The sequence below is a fragment of the Thermobia domestica genome, chromosome 13, assembly GCF_964235325.1.
Source record: "Thermobia domestica chromosome 13, izTheDome1.hap1.1, whole genome shotgun sequence".
Classification (NCBI taxonomy): domain Eukaryota; kingdom Metazoa; phylum Arthropoda; class Insecta; order Zygentoma; family Lepismatidae; genus Thermobia; species Thermobia domestica.
This window is the reverse complement of record NC_137466.1, coordinates 55,754,192-55,766,302: the sequence shown is the minus strand read 5'-3', so window position 1 is coordinate 55,766,302 and position 12,111 is coordinate 55,754,192. Positions and strand designations below refer to the sequence as shown.

At 35.2% G+C, this 12,111-nt stretch overlaps 1 protein-coding gene across 2 annotated transcripts in view; it reads right to left on the bottom strand.

Annotated features, from left to right (window-relative positions):
- The window catches only part of LOC145669196 (sarcoplasmic calcium-binding proteins II, V, VI, and VII-like), a 55,204-nt gene extending 44,539 nt beyond the window's left edge, over nucleotides 1-10,665 (bottom strand). The window contains exons 1-2 of one of the 2 annotated variants that reach the window (XM_081737520.1): nucleotides 10,304-10,665; nucleotides 2,839-3,029 (exon numbers count right to left, since the gene is read on the bottom strand). In XM_081737520.1, coding sequence (XP_081593646.1) covers nucleotides 2,839-3,029; nucleotides 10,304-10,397 — 285 coding nt within the window. In that variant the 5' untranslated portion in view covers nucleotides 10,398-10,665. Of the gene's footprint in view, nucleotides 1-2,838; nucleotides 3,030-6,492; nucleotides 6,927-10,303 lie in introns of those variants that run through there. The other variant, XM_081737521.1, reaches the window with a different exon arrangement.
- Nucleotides 10,666-12,111: the final 1,446 nt, after the last annotated feature.

The window sequence follows — 12,111 nt, the reverse complement described above, 5'->3', positions numbered from 1 at the left end:
CATGCTGTCTCCACCCACCAGCGGTCCCGCCTAAACATATCAGAAGCGCGCAGCCAGTGCTACCAACTGTTGATGTTCAGGAACAAAAATCCCCTTATATTTGATCCCCCTTCGTATGTGGAATTTTAGGCCTCGATCTTAAGCGAATACTCGCATTAAGCATTTTCTCAATAAAGAATTGAAAATTTTAATACTTGAAATTATCTCATTTAGAAGTTAAAGTTTTGAAAAGCTGAAACAAGCTTTCGATTAGTTGCAATTAGAAGTGTTTGTATATACCAGACTTCCTTACCTTGAACTTAAACGAATACTCCAATGGAATTTTTCTGTATAAAGAATTCGAAATTTGAATATTATAGAAATTGATCTGTTTATCAATTAGAAGTTGATTTATCGAAACGTATTCTCTTACTTTTAAATAAAAGTTTAAATATCGAATTTCACTTCTCTAACTTGAGTGAATGCTCACATTTGGCAGTTTTACAATAAAGAATCGAAATTTATAAGATAGAAATGGCCTCCTTTTCGCTATTTAAGAGCAGAATTTTCGAAAAACGTTGAAACCCAACTTCAGTTATTTTTAATTGGAAACTCTTATGCCAAGTTCTATCTTCCTAATGTAAAATACATCATTCTTGGAAAAAAGATTTGAACCCCTTTTAATCTACCTTGGGATACGTATTGTATAAAATCCTTTCTTATCATTCGTTTACATGGCAAGAGAGATTCCTGTCCAAATTTTATGTTTCTAGCTATAGTAGTATGGCCTTTATATGTTGATGACCATACTACTAATACATACATATACACATGCACCAAGTATCATGTGGCGTCTCAGGCTGAAGTGTGAGTCATATGGTCGGCTAGAGTACTTCATGGGCTCTTGTAATACGAAGTTTAGCATTTTATTTCAGTACATGGAGGTGAGGCGACTTGCAATTAAGACAGATAAGAAAGAAGAGACATGTTCCTTTCAGTTTTCTTTAGTTGCTCAGTATTAAAATACTGATGGAATTCGCAAAAAAAAAAAAAAAAAAAAAAAAAAAAAAAAAAGTAGTAAATTAAACTTCCTGACGCTATAGGCATGAAAGACTATGACAGCCGATAATGACTCACGTTCAACTGAGTGATGAATGGCCACGTATCGGTTCTCAGACGGCATTATTTCTGGCTTTTTGGATCGGAGTTTGCTACCTCTTAATTCGGGTTGCTTTCCAATTGCTTCATGATAGGGGGTCAATACAAGAAAATTTTAGTGCTCTGGGTGAGAATAGGGCTATGGACCATCCACAATGAGGTTGCTGAATAATAATAATACTGTAATAATAGACCCTAATACTACTACTACTACTACTACTACTACTACTACTACTACTACTACTACTACTAATAATAATAATAATAATAATAATAATAATAATAATAATAATAATAATAATAATAATAATAATAATATACCGAGCGAAGTAGCTCAAGTGGTAGAGCGTTTGCTTCGTATTCGGGAGGTTGCGGGTTTGAATCCCGCTGCCGACCATCCTGACTGGGGTTTTCCAGGGTTTTCCTCAGTTCTACCAGGCAAATACCGGGATGGTACCTACTAAACAGGCCCAGGCAGACACCTTCCAAAATCCTTTCCATTGTTGTTGTTGTTGTTGTTAGATATCCAGTATAAAATGGCCTCTGAGCTGTATCTGGTGGTTGTTAAATAAATAAATAAATAAATAAATAAATAAATAATAATAAATTAAACATTTACTTCCTTTTTTAATGCTCTCAATTTGTACTCACAGATGGTAAATTTTGATGCCTACGGTAATCAAAAAAGTTGAAAAAGATTAAGAATACAATATACAATATAACTAATCTGCTAAAGGGTTAAGAGGGGTGTAGGGTTAAGAATAGAGATTATGGGAAGTAAGTTTCTCTTTAAATATCTCTTTGTAATGCTTCTTTTCCATGACAAATTGTGTCACAAATGGAACAGTACATGAAAGCAGAATCCATTTCGGATCACTGTACGAAAGAGGAGAGGACTTAAGTCGAGTCGGTATTTTTTTTAAATTTTTTTTTAACCTATGACATTGATACTAATTAATCATCAACTTTCTTACTTTCATTTAACTAACTAGATGCACATATAGTAGCTATTTGAGGCACACAGTAGCTGATATCAAGAAGTAATAGCCGTTCACCGTCCTTAAATAAGAATATTGGCCCTTCAAAATCATGCACTTTCTCTGCCGCATCTTTATATGCATCACTAGTGTTTCGACTACAGTTAATTTTTTAAACTATAGTTAACTTTACGAACTAAAGAAAGTTAAAAATATGAGTTTATATAAGAATGATGGTTGAAAATTATTCAGTTGAGTGGAGAGTAAGAACTACGAAGTTTAGGAAAATGTGGGAAAGAAAATAAGGTTATTGGGATCTAAAGTACGGATGGAAACTGATTACAGGTTGAGAATAGTCTGTATTTCGTGAGATGCAATGGAATGTGTGATAGAAAAACTGGATGGGCGGCAGTAGAAGATTGGAGTCGACACACATAAAGTACAATGATGTTGACTCCAAGTGGAAGTACACAGAAGGTCGTTTCATAATTATGGAAACGAATTCGACTACTACGTAATGACACCGGGGTTGCTTGCCCTCTTCTCCCCCTCTAGGGTTGTCACTGAACGACTCTGAGCAATGGTGCATTTACCCTAATTATAGCGATATTTGGCTTATATAAGTCATAAGGCAACGTACTAAATTAAAACAACACAGTGTAAAATGAAATCAGTTTTTCAAAACTGAGAAATCCATCTATGTATTTAGTACTTCTTACCGTACCCACTCGTCAACAGTAATCTTCTCATCCCTGTTGATATCAGCATCTTGTTTTAATGATTTCCACATTTCGCGGAATAGGTCTTCGAAGTCTTTGTACTTGCTGTCTCCAGGTTGTAAACCACTCATTTTACATATCCTTGATTTAGCCAAGAGCAGATCTCGAGCATCTAAACAGCCATCTTTGTTCAAATCTACGTGGAAAAATAAAACAATTTGGTAGATTTTCAACACATCATTCCCATACAATAAATACGAGATCATAAGAGTCAAAGTTGGGGGAGGCAGAAATGTTGAAAAAAAATCACACTGGAATGTTTCGACATGGAGAGTTCACATATTGGAACATCCGATAGTTCACATATTTGATTTATGTAAGATTAGGAATACCTCTCACCACCAGTTCATTAACTACATATGAAGTACATGTTATAATTACATATGAACTACTGTAATTATTTTGTAAACTTCTGGCAACAGTGGAACTTGATTCATCCCCCCCGTGAGTTACTAGTTGGATTTTTTTTTTTTTTAATTATCAAAAGGAACTGCCAATAACTCCCCTCCTCAGGAATTCACACCCTGTTTTACACAATATTTGCTCAGTCATTCTAGTCCCGCAAAGTTTTATCGTTGCTTCCATAACTTCCTATTCTGCTAAAATCAATGTATGAATTGTATCCAGAATAAGATATTCTCAATTGCCTTCTTCGTTCCTTGCTGACTTCTTCTTCAAGTATGTTTTATATGAAGATATTATGTCACAATAGATGTCCAATGAGCCTCATTCGTCTCTTCAGTATTCGTTACTCTTTCTGTCTATATTTTTCATGATCATTTAACTGCTACACATAAACTTCCTTCAAACCCATATCTTACCTGCTTCAAGTAGTTTAGCTCTTCTTTTTTCCTATAGTTCGTGTCTCGCATATGTATGTTCCTACTAAGGGCGCCGATCCTAGGGGATCGTGGGGGACCGGGCCAATCAATGCTTATGTGGGCCCCATGTATTTTTATGAATATGTTTTTTATACGTATATGTTATTGTTATAGACCTATGTATTGTTATATGTATTTTTAATGAATACACAATGTTTGGCATAATTTCAATTCAATTTGCCTTTAAATCCTCGTATATTCCTTGTTAGGCCCTTGTCTGTAACCAAATAAACATCTGGATGCCCCCCTCCCAAAGTTACAGAGAAATCGGCACCCTTGGTTACTACATTCTACACGAAAGTTTTGAATTTTCTTTTACGAGTTTCAGTGCTTCATAAAGCACAACAGATGCTCCACTATGCTACGGAGGCTGTTCAATGTTAATATGATTGTTAAGTAGGAGCTTGTTGGGTCATAAATTATAATTTTAAAACTACATCTATAATAAAGTTACCATAATGACAACCTATCAGGGACATTTGTAAGAGACAGTAGCTTTCTCCAAGCTATTTATTCATCTCTCACTTGTTTTAACTATAATTTTCCCATGTACCTAACTTAAGGCAATTATATATCATAAAATCAGCAGTTCATGCAACTTATCATTTCTTTTCGCAGAAATCATTATATTCTTTTTGTCAATCAATTACTTGATAACTTCCATCTTCAACAGATGCTTCTGTTATTTTGAGAAGCTTACTCTGTTTATGAGGTCCAATACAACAAGACATTACGTCTATGTAGAATTGAACCGGTGTTACTCTACACCCGAAAAAATATAGGCTAATTAATCATTAAGTATTGCTACCAATATTCTCAAAAAAAAAAAAAAAAAAAAAAAGATAGGCTAAGTAATCATTAAGTATTGCCACCTATATTCTCAAATAAATGATAGGTTACGTACTCATCAAGTATTGCCACCTATATTCTCAGAAAAAATGATATATTACGTAATCATCAAGTATTGCCACCTATATTCTCAGAAAAAATGATAGGTTACGTAATCATCAAGTTTTGCCAGCTATATTCTCAGAAAAAAATATAGGCTAAGTAATCATTATGTATCGCCACCTATATTCTCAGAGAAAATGATAGGCAAAGTAACCATTAAGTCAGGGCGCACAATTTCAAAGCCAGACGCACTCACCAATCCAAAAATTATGGTCGCCAGTATCTCTCACGTACAAATTATGAGCCTCCCTCCCCCCGCACGGCCTTTGGTTTGACAAAGAAAGATTACATCAAGGCATAAAATTTCAAAACCAGACAATTACATTCAAGATAATCAATTTTGAATTGGGCAATTCATATACATCTTAAGAAATATCCTACCTTTTGAGACTTTACGTTCGTGTAACGTTGTTTCTCTTCACTGAAGTACCACTTTTCGATTGTAGTTTACTGATCAAAGTCCTTAAGTAAAGGAAACATTGATAGAAATTGTCAGCAAATCGTCCAATGTGCCAGTTTTCAGTAAATTTCTGTAGGCAGTTTTAACTCTGTTGAGATTATTGAAGCCTCTCTCACATGAAGGTGTACTCACAGGTAAAACTGCACAAAATGTGACAATTGGAAGTAAATTTGGGAATCTCACAATGAAGTTTTCGATTGAGGGTAGGACAGGAAGGGCGAATTATAACATTGTGAAGACTTCACTTTCAATGTCCGTTGTGAAGACTTCACATTCCGCGTTTTCTCTCGCTCAGTGACAATTATTTTCGTGCGAAACAGAAACTGCGCAGCCCTATGAGTTTAGATCAAGGATCTTATAAAATAGAGAATCTGCCCATACGTATCTTCATCATATGAACTTAATAAAGCCAAAAAACAACCGAACATCGTCTGAGCTGGCACGTCTGATTGGCTTCTCTTGTTTCCGCCATGATTGTTGGCTCGGAACATTGCGATCTTAGTGGCTCGGAGTGGGCAGACTCGGTGTGGCGAAGCTGTGACGTATGGCTTCACGATTTTGTTGTATGGACAGATCCTCTATTTTATAACATCCTTGGTTTAGACAGAAACCATTTCTAGTAAACACTGGTCGCCAGCTCTAAATTTCCAGTCGCCAATAGTAACCTGGCGACCGGAAATTTTGCGCCCTGCATTAAGTATTGCCACCTATATTCTCAGAAAAAATATAGAACTAGATTGGGTTTATAAGGAGATAAAGAGTAGAAATGAAGTGCATCTATCAAAATGTTTAGGCTGCCTCAATTATTACTCTGCTAAACGACTATAGTTTTATTAAAATATATGTCGAGTTACTAAGTTTTTTGGGGGATCCAGAACCAATGGATCCCCCACGCGAGTGTGCCAGTACTGCTAATGCTATCGTTAATTTTTTATAAGCATTTTGGGCCTTATGCAAAGTCGTTCTGACGTGTGATTAGCGCCATAATAAAGAGTTCGACTAACATATGTTTCCTGCGGTAGTCAGGCCTTTAGTATGGCGCTAATCATACGTCAAAAGGACGTTGCATAAGGCTCTTATCGTCTTTGGCCAAGGTAACTCGTGAGGAAAATCACACCGTTAAAAATTAATATTTTTCGCTTGAAACTGAAACAAACGAACAAAAAACATTCTTAATATACTGAATGTTGTATATAACAATTAATACATTAGATTATCTTTATTTTGTTAGTTTCAAGCAGTAAGACTATTTTCTTTTACCAGTGTGACTTCCTTCACGAACTGCCACTGTTTCTCAATTATACTACCTAAGTAACATTGTTAGTTGTATATAGTTGTAAAATGTTACGAGTTTAGCGAGTGGTTGAGAGGGAAATGCAACCAATGGGGTGTTTTCGCCCTTCCCCCCCTGAGGGTACTTCAAGAAGGCGTCACCACTGAACAAAGCTCTTATTTGAAGTAGCTGAACTGCAACACACTGCTCCAACGCAAGCAAGTTAATAGTATTTCTCAAAATAATTGATTTCTTCCAAGGAAAGATGAAGTAGATATGACGCAAATGAAAAGAATATCCATTTATATATTTCAGACAAAAGTGTCTACACTGAAATTATCCTTTCAAATGGACTAAATACCGGATGCATTTCACTTTAAATGGCTTCCAGTTGAAACGCAACGATATTGCGTTTTCACGTTTCCATGTTCTGTGTCGAGAAACTAATTTCACCAGTTCTTTCAGAAAAAAAAAAAAGAAAGAAAGAAATCTACGAACACGTGCAATCGAACAAGTAGCTTAATAGCAACACTGCAGAGAGTTGAGGAGAAAACATTCTGGACTATTGTATACATATATATAAAAGTTCATAATCCTTAGTTTAGTTTACCGTTCAACCTAGCGACAGTTCAGTATGTATAGTTACTTACTTACTAAAAGCTTTCAAGGAATTACTGACAGATGGTGCACAATGTATTTACATTTTTGGGGGGAGGGAGATTTAATTCCGCCTCATGTGACATGACAAATGAATAACAATGTATTTTCGAGAACATGTCAACATATATTTATATATATATATATATATATATGTGGTGCATTTTCTTGTGGAAAGAGTTAATCGAGGAAATGGAAGCTGGGTTTTCCGTAGTGCGTTTGGCAATTTATGACTCGCTGTTAATAAAGAACTGTCATATGACAAAGATGTAGTACTTACAACTTCTTCAGTCTGTTCTTATAAGAGAAAATTTTCGTTCGTCGTTGACGGGGAAAAGTGATTTTACCAAACCGTCCAACGAATGGAACTACTTGATTTTGCTGTTTTCTCTCTTCCCTCCGTTCCTTCGAGTTACCTTAGTTTGTTTCTCCCTTCCAAACTATGAATCTGACAAGAAGTAATTTATCATATTATTTCAACTTGAAGTATTGTTGAAGTACTCCTGGGTCTTTTCTCTCTCCCTTATTTTCTTCTTTCTACCTCATTCCCCTGTCCTTCCTACGTTTTTTTTTTCCTTCAACCTGTCCTACAGACAGGGAATTGCAGTTACAAGACTTGCTTGTTCGTTTCTCTCATTTTTGTTGTACATGTTCTTCATCATCTTTCCTCAGCCAATTTCATTCTTAAGTACCTGGATTATTTTTTTTTCTAATGCTTCTATTAATATGTACATTTTCCTACTACTTCGATGAAAATTAAGAAGCCAAATAGAGAATTTATATTTCAAGAGGTTTTCCCCTCTCAGCCAGGGGCGAATTTGGATGAATAACAAACTCTACTAAATTACAATAAATAGGATCACACGAAACGCACATATTTCCATGAATATGAGGTATGGGATATGGACAGACATCGTTAAAGTTGTCGTTATTCGTGAAGATGTTAACGGTTTGATCCCATTAACGAATTCGATCGACATATTCATTTTAGGTATCTATAGTAACAAGTAGAATTCTAAATTTCGCTTTCGTTCAAGAGTTGTGTGAAGTAACGGACAAACGAACGTACTAACATTACAACCTTATTAAGTCCACTAGTGATCTAATAACATTACAATCTTATAAGGCCCACTAATGATCCTAATAACTTATGAACCTTATAAAGCCCACTAGTGATCCTAATAACATTATAACTTATAAGGCTCACTAATGATCCTAATAAATTTACAACCTTATAAAGCCCACTACTGATATAATAACATTACCATCTTATAAGGCTCACTAGTGATCTTAATAGCTTTATAAAGCCCCCTAGTGATCTAATAACATTACAATCTTATAAGGCCCATTATTCATCCTAATATGTTACAATCTTATGCGGTCCACTAGTGATTCCAACCACTTATGAACCGTATAAAGCCCACTATAAATCCTAATAACATTACAATCTTGTAAGACCCACTAGTGATCCTAATAACTTTTAAAGTCCAATAGTAATCCTAATAACATTACAACTTTATATGGCCAACTTGTCATCTTAATAACATTACAATCTTACAAGGCTCACTAGTGATCCTAATAGTATTACAACCTTATAAAGCCAACTAAACATCGTTTGCGTGGAGTTCCTCGGGGTACGCCCGTTTCCTGTCACTTTCTTCATTCCACCATTTCATCCATTTCTAATCATCACCGTCTCCTTTAGCCTAGTCGGCATAACCGTGGGACGTAAAACTCAAAGATTTTATTTCATTTAATTTTATCAAGCCAACTACTGATCCTAATAACATTACACCTTTATAAGGCCCAGTATTGATCCGAATAACATTACAATCTAATAAGGCCCTCTAGTGATCCGAATAACATTACAATCTTATAAGGCCCACTAGTGATCCGAATAACATTACAATCTTATAAGGCCCACTGGTGATCCGAATAACATTACAATCTTATAAGGCCCACTAGTGATCCGAATAACATTACAATCTTATAAGGCCCACTAATGATCCTAATAACATTACAATCTTATAAGGCCCACCAGTGATCCTAACAACACTACAATCTTATAAAATCCACTAGTAACCCTAATAACATTGCAATTTGATAAGGCCCACTAGTCATCCTATTAAAATTACAACTTAGTAGAAGATCAAATTTCATAACTCGTCTAACATTTATAGACATTTCTAGCAGAACTACACTTGTTTAACAGAGAAATGAGTGATGTAAGCTGAAGATTTAGTTTTACGCCTCATAAAAACAATCTAGTTCTGTATCATTTTTTCTAAAAGTATAAGTGATAGCAATTAATAATTACTTATCGTTCTTTTAGGTGGAGAATAAGACAGGTTCAATACTACAACGTATTGGACTCCCCTATAAATACTTTCTACCCCTCCTAGCAAACATTTTTCGTTGTTAGCCTGGTTGCTGCTTATAACAACCAAAAATGTGACCGTTTATAAAAACTTCACATAAATGGGACAACTTTTCCTTAAGGTGTATCATGACCAAATCTCTTAATTTCCGGTCATTAAAATAGTTGGACAGCTTTACGCGCCTCCAGCGACGTAAATCAGGGGTTGATTTTCGATGGGAATTCATGTGATAAGAATTGCACTTACGAAAATGAAATGAAATTAAATTTTTTGAGCTTTACGTCTCACAGATATGTCGAATGGGCTAAAGGAGACGGTGATGATGATGAGAAAGGAATGAAATGGTGGAATGAAGAAAGTGGGAGGAAAGGGGAAAATCCCGAGAAAACTCACACTCATGATGTTTGTCCACCACAAAATCTACTTAGTGTGAGCTGGGATCGAAGCAGGGATCCCACGCACCAGAAGTGAACGCTCCACCACTGAGCTATGTCCCAAGAATTGCATATATATATAGGGCTGTCAAACAATCAGTATCACTTATGAGAAAGTGACAAATCTATTGACACTTCACTTATGAAATACTGCCAAACCGTTTACGTTCTACGTGGAAATATATAATTCGAAGACTTAAAAAAATCCATACGATAATGTGAAAACCATTGGATAGAAAAAAGGTAAGTAAATATAATATCTTCTCGTGCAATGTTTAGCATGAATATAACTCTAAGCTTTTGATTTTAAATTTAATAATGCATACTAAAAATAAAAAAATAAAAAAGTTAACGAAAGTGTGACGTCATTGCTTACCGAAGAAAGTAAAAAATTCATGTAGTAATTTGCTTCTTTTGAATGGCGACAATTTCCTATTACGAGTGGAAAACGTGTCTAGAAGACCACCCATAATTGCAATATTAAATATTTGTATATAGCCTTTCAGAAAGCTGTTCACTGCCCCATATAGGACCACTCACTAACCTCAACCGTGTCCCATTCTCTGTATCAACGAGCACATAGTTAGCACATACAACTGGCCTTTTTATCTTCTTCTCTTTTTAAACCTCTTTCTAATTACTACTGTTTAGCGTTTTAACTTTCCTTCGTATCCTCACATGGTTACACACACATATACACGACCGCATACATATATTCTAGTACACACATAGATACACACACACACACTGTCTGGCACCTTTTACCATTTTGTGCATAATAACCATCTTCAATAACGCTACACCACGCACACACCTGAGCACACATATGTTTCATCTATGCGTTGCCAATTTTCCTTTATTTACACGAGTAAAAAAAAAAAAAATGTAGCAAGTTAATGTTATCATAAAGCAGAAAAGAAGGAAATCTTTTCAATGACATAGTTCTTTCATAATCGGAGTATTATTTCATAAAAAAAAATAAAATAAAATAAACTGCAGGATTAGCTACAGCATACAAGATCAGGACGTAGTTAAAGATAAAATAGAATCTCGACTCTATCCGTGAATGCCCCCATGCCTGGTCACGCTACCCTAAATTCTTTTAATATAGTCCTCAAAGAAAATGAATATCATTGTTTAGTTTTCTAAATATGTAGCTCTTCTAATACCCGGCTTCGTGGTCAAGCTATCCGCACATTGTACTGACATTTCAAGACCTGTCTATTGCTGGTTCAAATTCCGCTAAGGACATGGCTCTAATGCAGACCTACTGTCGTTTTACTATTTACTTCATTATCACCACACACATTGTTTTATTATGTCTCCTTTACCTTAAATGACATTTATGTGGGGCACAGAACTCAAAAATAGGAAATTAAACATCTTTCAGTAACACCTCCCTAAGTTCCTCAGTTCGCTGTTATATAAATTAAACATTTAGAAAACATTTGTTAGTTGCTAACTTGCTTTAAATATTTAAAGTATATTATTTTTTTCTCAACCCACCTCAGAAATTTCAATGACGCTTTTCGAACAAAGATCCCTTCTTTGAGCATCCCTGTTCGGTGAGGTAAGATATTGTTATGCCCTCTCATAAGTCTCAATATGAAGTTGCGGACACTTTTTTTCCCCACAATCAGAATAGTCCTCTAGACCTCTAAATGCAGCTTTATCAGACAACCTGTCAGTAGAAGACGAGCCGTTTATGGCATCTTGCTTGCAAACTCACGCTCGCTGATCAACGAATTGATGATACAAGCATCAACCCATTATCTCTCTCTCTCTCTCTCTCTCTCTCTCTCTCTCTCTCTATATATATATATATATATATATATATATATATATATATATATATATATATATATATATATATATATTAGTAAAGAGGCACTATCGATTATATTTCTGTTTTGTCTATTTGTTTATTGAAGTGTTGCGTTCCTTTTCAGTAGCGGGACTATACGTATAAGACGTGGACCTACAGGAGATTAAATCCAAATAGGTGGTGATAATGATGAAAGTGGATGAAACAGGAACAATTCTTTTAAAATTCCCCACCATAATATTGTATCCTTAAGCTCTCATATAGATGATTATCGATTGGTCAGTTGATTGATTCAAGTTTAATGTTCTCTTTCCAGCATCAAGGCCATATGAGACAAGATCTTCTGTAAAAGTCAGATT